Raw genomic sequence first — 15,373 nt, 5'->3', positions numbered from 1 at the left:
AACAAAATGATACCTCAAATACCAACAAAATACCCCAAAGATATGAAAAAACAAGTCAATATTAGAAGAATCTTAAAATTTAAAAACATATTCCATGTTAAGACAATGTGGCAATAATATGTCAATGGAAATTTTTATTAGATAATTTGGATTTTATGGTTTTTTTTTAAAACTTGACAGTTGAGTGATTCCTAAGGCAAATGTCAAGAATATTGTTATCAGGAAACCTAAAATGTTTTAACATGATGTACGTTTCTTAGAAGATAAAAAAATCATATTTCAAATGAAGAAAAAATAATAAAGAGAAGATAATAATACTTCAAATACATAAAACTATAAGAATAGGTTATATTCAAAATTAAAAGACAAGGTGATATAAAAAAGATAGACAAAACTTTTATTTAATTCCCACATAGCAATCGGATGCAGTTCTGCCATGTACATAAAGGTAGTACATGCGTGTAAACAAGCTAGTACATACATGTAAACAAGCTAATAGTATGTAATGTTTTTATATTCCAAGGTAAAATTTGCAGATAAAAGCTATGTGCACAAATTGTTTTCTGCCTTTATGACCCTCAGGGTTCGTCAGTAAGGAGAGCCACTGTTAATGGTTCAGAGATTTTTATGGGAGAGAAGCAACCTCACAGGGTAATCCAGTCATTACTGACGATGAAAACAACACATCTATCTATCTGGATATTCTCTTCCATGCTCCATGCTCTGTTTTCTTTGTGCTAGTTCCTAAATCCTTTCAACATTACTTCCCCTAACAAACACCATTAAGCCTCTGCTTGTAGCCAAGCACCAATCTCAGGTAGCTCTGCTAGGGAAAGGCAAAGAGAAAAGCACAGAGACATACTCTAAAGGATGCTGGTGTCCTCCCTGTCTGGACACTCCCTGCTCTAGCCTCATCCTTTGTTATTGGCCCTCTTGTCCACCCATAGCAAACTGTTTCTCATACTTTCATGTTTGACACTACATATAAAGGCACTACCTTCAACCTTCAATCTAGAAGAGCTTGCCTGCTCATAGACTTTATCTTCCTCTTAATAGTGTGGCAAACGGTTCATCTTCACTCATATCTACTCCAGGAAATCTTAACACCCTCTGTATGACTCCCAGAGCTGGGCTTTGTGTTTTGCTTATGCATGAATGTGTGCATTCATATATTGTTTGTGTGCACACATTCATCACTTACCACAGTGAATGGCTGCCACATCAATGTTGCCGTGTCTTGTACTGTCTGCTTTTAAGTCTACCTCAGTATTCCTTGAGGCAGAGATAATTTAACTACATCTCACTAACACCTAATGCAGTGCTAAGCTTATAGTTGAATGAACTAACAAATAACTGAAAGTAGAGGCAAGCTGACATCATGTAGATGGTGACCCACACCTGATAGAAGTTCTAACTGTATTCTTCTACTGGTAACCAGTAGAGCTAAGCATTCAAATGATGACAGAGACAGAGTGGGGTGTGGGGAGAGAAAAGACAGATTCTTTTGTATCTTAGAAAAATAAACAGTCTGAGTCTTTAAAAACAATCAATTAGGCATTAGGGTAATAACAAAAAGAAGGCATTAAAGCCAGCTCTATCACCTTCAGAATTATATATAAGGTAGCTTAGAATGATGGTGGTGATTAGCACACTGTCAGTATACCAAATGCCGGTTAAAATAAATTGCACTCAAAATTAAAGTACAGATCAGGAATACACTAATTTTTTGCATAATATCTTAAGAAAGCACCAGCCTCAAGCAGCTTCATGAAGATGATAAGGGGCCCATGAATCTTCAGACATGGCCAACACTAGCAACAGACTCTCAGATGCATTTTAAACATGGGAAAAACGTTTTCAAATGTAGACAGATGGTGAGGTTCCCAACAAAATCCAAATACATTCAAGGATGGCACTTAGTTCATATTCATTTTGTCCCTAAATATCTTCTATGGTCATATAAAATAAGTACACAACTGCTGATAGACTGGATTCCTTAAAATGTTGACATCATCAAAACTATCTCAAGCCAAAAAAGAATGAGAATCTTCAACCTAAGGCATGGTACTAAACTCCTCAGACACAGTCTAATGCACATGAATTACAGTGCCTCACAATATATATGTGTGTGTGTGTGTGTGTGTGTGTGTGTGTGTATACATATGTATGTATTTAAATATCAGTCTCCTTTTTACCTACCACACTGATGAATAATGAATAATAATTGTGTAGTTAAATGTTGCTTCTATGTATAAAAGCAAATACTTAAACAATATATTTGAAGTAACAAGACATATATATACAAGTATATACACATATATATATGTATGTATATGTTTACTAAAATGCATCAATAATGCCAATTTATCAGCTACCTCAGACACCCAAATGTGAAATGTTTGATCAGCAAGATTTTCTATACTCGGATGCCCATGGGCAATCCTAGGGCTGCTCTGTCTCTGTTGCCTCATCTCATTTTGTAACAAGTCCAAGTTTCTCAACCAGCGGCCTTTCTTTCTCAACAACTGACAAGGAACAGCATGAACTCATCAGGAAGTTAGGGCAGGTTGATGGCCTGGTCCTCTGGGAATCTGGGAATCTTCTTAAACTCACTTTGCTTCCTGAAGAAAAGCTGGGCCAAAATATGGTCTGAGGTGGCCTGGAGATAATCGTCCATGTCAAGAGTTTGGACCTGCATGATGTAAAGCAAAAATGGTGTCAGTGCAATCCTGATCCAGGTTCTGCAGAGGCCTAAGGACGATCAAGGCATTGGCAGTATGGCCTGGTGCTTGTCCATCTAACTTCATATGGGTGACAGTGAGTGTCAGTCTCCCCTGGTCATGGGGAAATCACCTCTTCAGTTCTGAGAAGGAAAGTCTGATAGGAGAATGAGCTAAGATACCTCAGGCCTTCCTTCGAAGGAATCAGTCCTACTAAGAAATGCATCTACCCTTCTGTGAGCAAGAACTAGTAAAGACTTTCCACGACTCTACATCTGCAGCCATATGACGAAGCAAGGCCTACAGCCAGGTAAATGCTCCTGGTATTCTATGGCCACGTTGGCTTCTCCCAAAAGGATAATAATCTCTGCTTCAACATGAGAATGCCTATCCATTCCTGGGGATTGATATTAGTAAACATATTTACCAATAAATATTGGTTGCATCTTCTAGTATCTGCCATACTATGATAGAAATGATTTCATAAGTATATACTGATCCCTTGGTACAAAGTTCACAAACTAAAAAAGCAATGTAATCGGGAAATGTCTTGATTATCCTTATCTTCATACACTTTTTCTCATCTAGATAACTCATCCACCCCTTCCCTGAACACGTATTTATGAAGGCCTTCTTTGTCTGAACACATGGCTTAGCAGATTCCTGATGACTCATAGTCTTACCTGATCGCCGGTGCTGAGGGCAAGAACAAAGAGCAAATCCTCATCACATGTGTTCTTGATGTAATGCTGAGTTCCGATGGGGAAAAATACCACATCTCCAATGTGGATATTAAACTCTATAGTTCTCTGAGTGTCAATGATGCCCACCTAAGGCGAAATGATGCTTTAGAACACAAAGTCACACTCTCATTTGGATAAGTATTAAATGTGAAGACTAGACATACAACATAGCTTGTAGCTATATAGAGGTTTCTTAATAAGGATATGACAGAGCCCCCACAGAAGCCAAAAAATGCAACACTGACATAAATATCCATAACAGTATGCAAAAAAGGCATCAGCCATTATGTTCTAGTCATGGTCACAATGATGCCCCATATATATCAGAGAGGATTTATATTCAGTGTTTGCCCACCTAGATGCCTTCATTTATGTCATCTTGCATCACACCATCTGAACAGTCTTCCTTTTGCAATTTAGAGACTAAATATATATACAAAAGCACTCTATCCCACAAGAAACGTTCAGATTATTGAAACGCAATTCATAGAGGACCGCAATGCCCTTCTTCAATTTTCAAAGCCTTTCATCCCTGTAAGCATGCTAGACTTCTGGTCTGAGTGAACTTCATATGATTTTTGTTCTTTCATCCAAGGTTGAAAGAAATACAAACCATCCAAGTGTTTTGTTAAAACTATTTTACAAAATTACTATGGCAGTTTCAATTAAAATTTATTTTTGTTGATTCACTTGCCCCTCTTTCCTTTCTCCTATTATCCTGCCCATTCCCTTGTGCCCCTTCACCCTCTAGAGACTTCCTTTCCAAGCAAAGCCTTGTCTGTCTCTGGATTTTATGATAATCTATAGTAACTAATGTAAGATTCCTGTAGTAACATACTACACAGCTTGACCACATAAGTGATCGTCCAAGCAAACTACTTTCTGAGGAGGGAAAGGGGTTGTGAATAGTCTCAGCCAGGCCACAAGCATACTGCGGAGCATCTGAGAGGAACTGGGCCACATAACCATCACGCTGATGTCCCCAGCCTTTCCATTTCTGTCATTTGCCTTATGCGGAAAGAAAAGGTTGTTTCTGTGTCACCCTGGCAGAGCACTTTGCATTAGGTGATGGTGCAAAGCTGAAAACCTGGCTTGTTCTTCCGGCCTCTATCATAAGAAATAAGTCTTCATCCACTTCAGAAATACCTTTGCCCATCTCCGGAATACAGACTCTCTTGACTCTTTCTGTCTCATCAAATATGGCAAGCATGCAATGAGATCTGTGGAGTACCCTCTATAGTGTCCACCAAGTCATTAGGACAGGTGCCTTTTGTTCCTGATGACTAGGTGGACATGTGAAATACCTCCTATTTGCTTCTTTCTGCATCAAAAAAAAAGTTTTAAAGAAAGGTTTAGTGGGGAATTACCTTTCCACATCCGCTCACCACATATCCCATTTCATTTGCATTAAGATGAAAATGCGGTTGTCTCAATCCATTGTTATAAATCCTGAGTGTACTCAATGCGAGGACATTTTGATGCTTTCCAAAGAAAAGGAGAAAAGACTGTTATTTAACCAACACACTGCTCAGCAACTCAACCGTTCATAAATTCATAAAACACCCAATATTGCTGCATCTCTGCAAATACCTTCCATGTTCCTTATAGGTACCTCATCACTTACTGCTTACAACAAGCCTACACAACTGCATCGTTCCCCCTACTTCACAGGTGATGAGCGAAAAATTAAGTCAGTTGCCTAGAGCCACAGAGCAAAGACGTGGCAGAACTAGACTATGAACACGAGGAACTCTGCTACATCACCAGATTTTCTTAAAAGCATAAATTGAAACTCTCACAATGCTCTACTCTCTTCACTGATGAAACAGCTTTCATCAGGGAATTTTCATGGCCCTTGGAAACCTCAATTAGAAGCTCACATGAACGGACGCAGCCCATGTGGGCTTAGTTCAGGCTTCCCTTCTTCCAGTATGAAGAAGTGTGAATCAGATCTAAATCTGATAGTTTACCTGCCTGGACATTCATCAAAAGGTTTTCCCTTTGTAAAGAAGCCAAATTGTAAGAGCCAAATGAACAGGACCTTTGCTGTGAGGGTTCCTCTTCTTGAAATGTCAATAAAGTTACACCCATGAAACCTCATCAACATAGCTGCCTGAACAAGACCTGAACAAGAACAAAACATGCTAACAAGAAAGGGGAGGTCTCAGGAACCTCAACCCTTAGCAAAGAATCACAGGAAACTAGAAATGCTGAGAGGTAGAGAAATAGTCTTCCTCAGGGATAGCTAATAGAAGTGATATATGCACTAAACAGGTTTTATTTATATATTTAGGATTTCATATGTATATCTGTGTGTATATAGGTACATATATATATTTGTTTGTATAACAATAATTTAAAAAATAGAAGCCATGCTCTTGAGAGAAAACAAGGTGGGTATGCATAGGAAGGGTTAGTGGAAGGAAAGGGAAAGGAGAAAATAATATAATTATACTTTAATTTCAAAAGAAAAAAGAAAAAGAAAATAAATTAACATATTTAAAAATCTTTAAATGTTGTTTAATGGCAACAAAGAAAAAGTTCTTCCTCAATTACCTGATGTAGAAATTCATTGAAAATTTTCTCATTGCTGCTTAGTTCATTTGCATCCTTCCAGTACTGAGCTACTTGGATGGCTCCCCCTGGAAACTTATATTCTTTTGAGCCTGAATCAGATGAAATTTGAAGCATAATAACAAATACTTCAAAATTAAAAGCTCTTCTACTCACAGGTAACTTACATAATGTGAATTGGTGACCCCAGTGGACCAGTTGGGGGGAAGAGTAATGAATAGAGGAGCCGTCGTGGTCCTTCACATAAGGGATGGTATAGTCCTACACTGTGGCCAATATATGGTCCTTCTAATAAGGGATGGTATATTCCTACACTGTGGTCCACTCTAATCATTCCCTAAAACCAGATACATTTTCACTTCAAAGAGCAAGATTCATGGTTTCACACTTATTTAAAATCCTCACTCACTCTAATTTTCAGTTAAGATGCCATACAAACTCCTTAGCATGGCTTTTAAACCTTACAAGGCTGGGAACGTTCTCTGCCACCAGTGTCTGACCTGGCAGCATTTCCTAGGTCTCAAACATGCCCATCCCACTTTGCGATCCTTTGTAACATTCACTTTGGACTGCAGGACTTTCTCTACATTACTTACTCTGCTGAAAATGATGACATTTTTGTATTTTTGTTTTTATATTTCTCTTGGCAATAGCCCACCACCAAAAATACATTCCAAGCCAAAAATATATAACCATATATACAAATCTTAATGAAAAACCTTCATGAAACATGCCATACCTTTAAGGTCAAAAAAATATCTCCACACAATGCTGTCAGGAGACTGTATATAACTAGCATCCATAACAAGCTCTGCCAAGTTGGAAGGAAGATTGACCCCCTGATCCTCTGTTTGCTTCTGGAATCTTCTAATGAAATTAATTCCACCTTCAGGCTGAAACACAATCATAAATCACATGGATGGCTATGAAACACAACAAATTTTGATAACAACACAAGTAAGTGGCAGAGGGTGCAGTCGCGTGAGCGAGGATGGTTTTCATTGACTCAGGCAGAACAATTTCTGATATTTGTGAAAGTTTCCAATGCATTTTGGTTTTGAATGGTTCGATTGGAATGGTCAATGCAAATTGCTGCAAAAGCATACATTGTTTCCCGTGCTTAGCAGCATTCTCCCTAGGCAGCCATGCCTTCGACCTCTCTCGAGAACACTAGAAGCCCCAACTCCACTTAAAGGCAATCTCACAAGTTTACTGTGCAGAGTCCTATGCTTGTTACTGAGTCGTCTCCAGCTGCTAGCTGCAGACCCTCACTAGCTCTCCCCCATTAGCCCTGAGCATCTATGCCTGACCTTCCGTAACCAACAACATTGGTCATTCCCCTGTGGTAATGTATGTAAATGTCTGGAGAGGTCATTCATGATTATAGGACTAGTTTGCCGGAGCAAAAGGCTACGCTCTGCTATTGTACAGTAGGGCGACAGCAGCAGGCTGGGAAGAATAGACTGTGTGCTTTCTGGGGTTAGAAGGAAAGAGTTTCCACTGTAATGGCTACACGTTTAAGGAGGGGGACATGTTTGGCCTGATTAATATCACGTCATGTATACATGCCCTGAAACACCTTGGTACCTCGTTAACCGTTAAAACTTCGACAGATTTATTTCAAAGTGCCAGTTATTCAGGAAAGGATGGATTCTCTGCTGGAAATTAAGAAAACACAATGCCCACTGGGTGGTGGCAGCATGTGTCTCTAATCTCAGCACTAGGAAGGCAGAGACAGGTGAATCTCTAAGTCCATTATCAACCAGGTCTACAGAGTAAGTTCCACCACAGCCCAGGCTATGCAGAGAAACCCTGTCTCAAAATAAAAAAAGAGAAAAGATACAAAATTCTACCATATGTAGCAAACTTCTCCCCACAAAAAGGACAAGTGATCTTTTGACTCTTCAGGACTGTAAGAGGGAGTAATTTTCCATTAATTATATCACAGTCTTTTTATCAGTACATTCTGATTTCACGTGAAAGACATTCATAAAGGAATACCAAAAGAAAGGCAATGTCAACTTTGGTCATTAGTAGAAACACAAAACACACTTTTGAGTGTGTTGTTCAATCTCTGCTGCCACTGTTGGCGAACCTGTGGATCTATGAAAATTGCTAGATTTTAGAAACACTGACAGTCGTAATCTTCATGATTTTACAAACATTACATACCTTAAGTGACCTGGAAGCAATGTCTTCAGGTGTAGAGAAAAACACATCATCAACATCTAATGTCTGTAGCTCATCATGTGTGGAAAAGAAGAGCAAGAAGAAGCAGTCTTCATGACCCACGTTCTTTATCCAGTGTAGTGTGTTTTTAGGAAAGAAGATCACTTGGCCAGCTGTGACATTGTATGTGGTCGCGACCTCACCTCCATCATCAACCACCCCGATCCATGCTGTCCCCTAAAACAGAAAAACTTTAGTTTCACTTAGACTAATGTTTCTCAATCGTCTTTTATCACCCATTTTATAAGCATAGTTTTCAAACACTTTTCCTCCTGTTACCTTATAAAAATTTAATACAATAGTTATTTGATGCCGTGTGTGTGTGTTTGTGTGTGTAGCAACTTTTATTTTTTTAAATATTTATTGTGTATACAATATTCTGTCTGTGTGTATGTCTGCAGGTCAGAAGAGGGCACCAGACCTCATTACAGATGGTTGTGAGCCACCATGTGGTTGCCAGGAAGTGAACTCAGGACCTTTGGAAGAGCAGACAATGCTCTTAACCACTGAGCCATCTCTCCAGCCCTGAGAGATGGCTTTTGCCCCCCACCAAGAATTCATTTTTCCTCTTTGAGGGAAACATGGCTCCCACTAAGATTCTATATTTTAGAATTGTTTACATGTTTAGAACATGTTTTAAAAGACTGAAGCAATGCATGCAAAATCTGTGCAGGTAATTACACAAGCACATATGTTTGCATATGCACTTTGTGCATATGTGGAGACACACAGATACATGTAAATTGAAAATAAGAAAAATTCCGTATATAATTTTAATAATGGAGATGGCAGCATATACTTAATACTTATTATATCAGGTACCTATCAAAGCACTTTACTTGGTTGAATTCAATTTCTATTATTCTTATTTTGTAGGTGAGAAAACTGAACTTGTTTAAGAAAATACATTTTCTTGAAGTTACTCCAGCTAGTTGGTGACAAATATTGGATATGGGCCTAAGAAAGCAAACCCCAAAGTCGCATTTTTTTTGTCCATCCTACATCATACTTGAAGTCTTCTACTACAAAATTAAAGTAAGCTAATGAGTGAAGGTATTACTAAGTAATGTAACTGAATCTAATTAAATCCTGGATGTGAGCATACCATTTAGTTTCGTTTATTTTGTGACAACTAACATACTACCCTGAGGACAAATCATGTTTGTTTTCATTTTCTACTCTCTTCTTCAATATTTATTCATATTATTGTCATTATTTATATCTTATCAGACACTGATGGTCATATAGTGAAACAAATAAAGGATAGATTAAAAACAGAAGGGTTTGTTCTATCAAAAGAAGTTTTTGTTATATCTGGACAGGCAATATGAATCTTGAATACAAATGGGTGTTAAAGAAAGATAAACATAGTCTAAAGAAGTGGTTTTCAACCTTACTAATGTTGTGACCTTTTAACACAGTTCATGTTGTGGTGGCCCAAGCATAAAATTATTTTCATTGCTAGCTACTTCATAACTGTAATTTTGCTAGTGTTATGAGTTGTAATGTAGATAGCTGATATCCAGGATATCTGCTATGCAACGCGTATGGGGGTCTTGCCCCACAGGTGGAGAACTGCCTCATCCACATGCAGGCTACTGCACAGATATCCATCTATCAGGACATCAGCCTCTGTATAGGTAGATCAGAGGCAGCAGAGGAGTCAACAGGATGGTCACTGTTGGGCCAGGCTCACCAGCCACCTCATCTACCAGGCTCCCCTCAAAGATGGTGCCAAGGCCTCCAGCAATTTACTCAGAGGCAAACAGACACAGACTCTACAGACTTGTGGGTAGCCCTGACTGATGTGGAACTCTCTCTGTAGACCAGGCTGGCCTGATCAGAGATAGCCTGTCTCTGCCTCCCTAGTTATGGACTACGGGATTGCACCAAGGGGAGCCCTAACAACAGAAATTATGCCATACAAGTAACTAGGTTATGGGATCAGACAGTTCTGGAAGAACTTAGCCACAATTGTTTCCTCCAGTTGGGAATACCAGAGATGACTGACAAGCCACTTTTGAAACAGAATAAGCTAAAACTCAAGTAACTATACCCATTTCACCTGAATTCATCTATTTCACTTGAATTGAGAATCTTCTGGAAGGTCTAATCAACAAAAGCTCACGCAATGGCCTGATATTGGAATCTACACAGAACGTCAGTTTACTAATTTGTTACTCCAGCTGTGGCTCCAGTTCTCTTAGGAGAAGCCCTTGTTTTATTGATCTTTAGATCAGAGTTACTACTTTGTCTGTGGCCCAATGGACTAAACTATTTTATTTTAGCTTTAGCAAAATTTGCTGTTTCTGTAATAACATGATATAAAATTGAAATTAAAATGTGTCATCAAGCCTTATGTATACAGCTAACATTTATTTTGAGAAATAGGTGTGTGTTACATATTCAGCTAGTCATTCAATATTTTCATCCCTTGCTGAATTAAAAAATGCATAAATATGTAAATAGTACTAAATAAAAATACATACTTAACAATAGTCATATAAAATTGGTCTCTTAAAATATTAAAGAAAAATTTTAGAGGAGTCTCAAGATTTATAGGAAAATTCAACAGTGATTTTAACAATAATTAGTTGAACATGACGGCAAATTCTCTAAGCTAGCTAATCTAACTGAAAGCCAGATGCTTGTCTATGGCTCACTTAGGAGACTTGATGACAACTGAGATAACACGCAGAGGGCATAAGTATAAAACTGAAGAGCGGAAGAGGGCGAACCGCTTCTACCTGCACGAGATAGCCATGCTCGTTGGCATTGAAGTGCCAGTGAGGAGCCCGGAGACCCTTGCTCTTTATTCTCAGTGTCCCCAGCGTCATCTGTGATCTCAGACTGTTCAAGCTGGTGCCAAATGCCTCTTCTTCAACACTGAGATAGTCTTTAATGTTGTTCCTGTACCTTGCCCACTGGATTGCACCACCAGGGAACTCAAATACCTAAAAAATCGTAAGCAAGCAAACATCAGCATTGAGCCTATAGTACACGTTTTTGTCCATAAAGAATGTGACCCCACTATTATTGACAGAGTAAGCAGGAGTCAAAACGAAAAGGTGAGGTGGGGTGAGTTTTAGGGTTCCCAAAAGGACACACTGCTGTAAAAGTCTAGGAGTTAACAGTTGTTTATGCCATGCCACCAGACGAATCCTGCCATACACACACACGCACACACACACACAAAAAAAACACACATATACATACACACACCACACAGAAACCACACACACACCACAGATACCACACACACACCTGACACATCACACACACACCACAGACACATGCCACACACATATTACACACACACCACACACATCACACACACACCTCACACATCATACACACACCACACACAGCACACAGATACGCATGCCACACACATCACACACCACAGACACATGCCACACACACACAGCACACATACATACGCCACACATACACCAGACACACACATGCACACCACATACCACACAGACACACACCACAAAGACACACACCACACAGACACCACCCATACATCATACACATACCACACACACTACACACACACCAAAACACAACAGACACACCATATACAGACCACACACACATCATACACACACACCACACACATATATCACATACACACGACAGACAGATGCCACACACATATCACACACACAACACATATACATACACACACCACACACACCACACAGATACACATGCCACACACATCACACACCACAGACACATGCCACACACATACACCACACATACACCACACACACATGCACACCACACACACACACATGCACACCACACACACACAGACACATACCACAAAGACACACACCACACACACTACACACACAACAGACACACCATACACACACACCACACACATATATCACATACACACCATACAAATTCACACACCACACAGATACACATGTCACACACAGAGACATACACATCACACACACATACATAGAGCCTTCCTTTCCATCTACAAGTTGGCACTTTTCTAATTAGAACACGAATGATCTACTGAAATTTTCTGCCTGCTGCCAACATCAACCCAATTTTCTGCTCCTCTAGTCCCCACCTCCCTTCAACCCAATGGCCCTTCCCTTGGAGGACAGCTTAATACCACGAAGTGCAAGCATGGTTTTAAAATCATCCTTTGGAGAACAGTTTTCTGATCTGCATTATTCTTACCTTGGATTTGGGTAAATGATTAAGAAATTGAAATTTTGGATCAATAGCCTTCTGTACTTGGGGAACCACTGTGTGTGGAGGTGAGGCGTCCTGTTCAAAGCGAGGTTTGGCGTGGAGGTAAACCAGGGAGAGAGTAAGCACGCCTGTTGCTGTGGTGATGAAACAGGCCAGCAGGCACAGCAGGAAAACGCTCAGCAGTGACCACTGTCGCCTCTTCTCCTACAAGAAAATTTGAAGCCATCATCCTCCACGTGTGAAAAAACAGAGGCATTGTCCCCTTCCTGGACTTGTATTTTTTCTTTCTGCTAACCTCAACATTGTACTCTGAAGTCTATGTCTTACCTATTGATGCTGAGTCAGGAAATGATCAGACACGAAACATTTAGTCCTCCTTGACCTTTTTTTTAACCACATCCACATTAAGAAATGTATTCCTAAACTTATCTAGTGTAAGACACTTAAGTCTTAGATAATACACACACACACACATCACCATCATCATTCAAACAAAGTTTTCTTAAATAATATTTGCTGTTCTGCTAGTTTTAAAATACTATTCCTACTCGCCATGACTAGTGGATGCAGTCAGCAGTTTGCTTGGTCCTTTTAAATAGAAAACAGAACAGGTGTTTAAACTGACTCCTAGACTGGCAGAGAAAAGGGGCAATATAAAAACCAATGAATAATCAACCCAACAAAAAAAAAGTCTTCCCTTTGATTTGTTTTAAGCTACTTGATCAGCATGTATGAAAATGTTGCCTGTGGGAAGCCCCAGTTAAGAGGCAAATTTATTTTAACCTAGTGATAAAACCCAACAAGTCAAGAGCATTTGTTGATATTTTGAGCAATAATTCAAGGATAATTGGCCTTTAAAGAAGCAGCAGTTAGGGGTTTATAAGAAAAGACAGAGCATCAATGAGAAAGGGGTCTCATTGGGAGCACTGATCTAAAGAAGGATTCTCTCTGAGCTTCGCACAAGTCAGGGCACATAACCCCGGCATGCAAACCCCCACCTTACCACTTTGGAAAGAGTACTGATCTTTCCCATGGATGAAGCCTTCTGTGTTCCATCTTCTTGCATTTCAAATGCTAAGTTGTCCATTTAAAGGAGCAAGCAATTCACTGAAAAAGAAAGGAAGAAAATGGAGATCCCAAAGAAGGTGGAATGAGAAGTCTTACGGAAGGAAATACTTATATAGAGCTGACAGCTAAGGGAAATAAGGAAGCGGTCTCCCAAATTACAGTACTGCTTTAAAAAAATTGCTCTGGGAAGAGATGCAAAACTACTTTAAGTGTCCCCAGCTCCTTGACAACTGGTGACACATGCTGATAGCGACAATCACAGACAGGCTTTACTTCCTGCTACCGTTCTGCGTCAGATGTGGGGTATTTAATAGTGTCTGAGTTCATGCTTACAGTAATAGTGTCAGTGTCTCTAGTGCTCATTTTTCAAAATGGGAAATTGAGCCACAGAGAGACACAGAAACTACCCAAAGTAAGAGCCAATTTCAGAGCTGGGGCTACGCACCTAAGATTCTCCCATGATACCACTTCTCCTGGGATTTGATGATAGACATGCAATACAGTAAAGGATTTTCTTATGCAAATCAGCTGTGTGTCTAAATAATGTGAACTGTTTTTCTAATGCTTATGAAATAATCTTGTAACCAAACAGTTTTTTGTATTTTTATTAGCACATATTATTTATATAAATAATGGATTTCACTAATATTTGCATATATACAATATACTTAAGTTAAACTTTGTAAAATTCACTTTGAATCACTTTTCTTGGTTACGAGTGATACGTGACTAACTCTAAAATCAGAAACTGTAATCCAAGAAAGCATGACCAGTTCCTGTTTTCTGCCCATCTTCCTGCCTTTATTCTTTCTATAAACAGGACCAAATGTTTTATTCTAGGCTATATTCCATTAAGAAGTTGAGGCAGAGGGAATCCTCAGTAGCTTTAAATACAGCATAGAAAAAGGAAATATTTACAACAGAACGTGCCAAGCTTGGTGCTCTGAGTGTTAGAAGTCTGTGCAGGGTCCTTGGAAATATAAGAAAGAATGGCTGCCTGAAGCATGTGCTCAGTAAAATGTCGTTTGGAGCTGAGCTCTCAAGTCTCAGCATAGATGGATGAGAGACAGGCTCAGTCAATTACAATAGATCCCAAGCAGCTCTACCGTAGACCAGGTGATAAGAACACAAACCCTATATGAACCAATCAGCCTATGCCAAAACCAGGCTGCTTATACATCTATACTTGACTGATGAAGAGTCGACTTTGAAACTTACCTACTTGGATTTTCAAACCCAAGGAGTGTGATTTACTAATCTGACATCTCTGTAAAAGGAGGTGTTTGATTAATCTTTTAGAATCACTGAAAAATAGTTTACGCAATTATATTACTGTAATTACAATGGTAATATTCAGATCATCAGAGCAAATTTTACACAATTTGTATGTTCTTCTCTCTTGACTATGAGAAGACATTGCCCTCTGACACCAGCACTATTTAGAGTCTGTGGGGTTTTTTTTTCCATTTATCTAAACAGGAGGACAAGCAAATCATCAACCAAGCTATACTAGAACTTACTGATAAACAACCGCCATAGCTAGATAAGGTCCCTTTGATCTTTACAATTTTTTTAAATGAAGGTTCAAAGAGGCCAAGCTATTTTTTCCAAGCTAACAGAGAGTAGGTCACTGGCAGAGCAAAAACTAGCCAGCTAGCCCACTGCCAGGCAGCCTTCTTGCCATTGCTCCCCAGAACTTGTGTTTGCAGCAGGGCATCATTCTTTTGCATGCATTAAATAGCAGAGGACAGCCTAGATATAATAGTGACCCAGGAGTCACACAGAAGCAGTAGACTCATTGCCAGGTCACAA

At 39.3% G+C, this 15,373-nt stretch overlaps 1 protein-coding gene across 1 annotated transcript; it reads right to left on the bottom strand.

Moving 5' to 3' along the window:
- Positions 1-2,143: 2,143 nt before the first annotated feature.
- On the bottom strand, positions 2,144-13,697 carry LOC125390476 (uncharacterized). The gene is made up of 9 exons (XM_048419504.3): positions 13,497-13,697; positions 12,479-12,697; positions 11,014-11,220; positions 8,210-8,443; positions 6,777-6,930; positions 6,020-6,129; positions 4,831-4,944; positions 3,404-3,550; positions 2,144-2,692 (listed from the first exon to the last, which is right to left on the bottom strand). Exons 1-9 carry the CDS (start codon positions 13,578-13,580, stop codon positions 2,558-2,560), a joined length of 1,404 nt encoding a protein of 467 aa, XP_048275461.3. The 5' UTR covers positions 13,581-13,697; the 3' UTR covers positions 2,144-2,557.
- Positions 13,698-15,373: the final 1,676 nt, after the last annotated feature.

The sequence above is a fragment of the Myodes glareolus genome, chromosome 13, assembly GCF_982192425.1.
Source record: "Myodes glareolus chromosome 13, mMyoGla1.1, whole genome shotgun sequence".
Taxonomy (NCBI): Eukaryota; Metazoa; Chordata; class Mammalia; order Rodentia; family Cricetidae; genus Myodes; species Myodes glareolus.
Note: the sequence above shows the minus strand (reverse complement) of the source record. Positions and strands in the feature narration are given on the sequence as shown.

Coding starts and splice junctions, on each gene's coding strand:
- LOC125390476 (XM_048419504.3), bottom strand. CDS start 13,580: ATGGACAACTTAGCATTTGAAATGCAAGAAGATGGAACACAGAAGGCT. Junction 11,221..12,478: donor ATCATTTACCCAAATCCAAG/GTAAGAATAATG, acceptor ACGATTTTTTAG/GTATTTGAGTTCCCTGGTGG. Junction 3,551..4,830: donor TGGTGAGCGGATGTGGAAAG/GTAATTCCCCAC, acceptor ATTTCGCCTTAG/GTGGGCATCATTGACACTCA.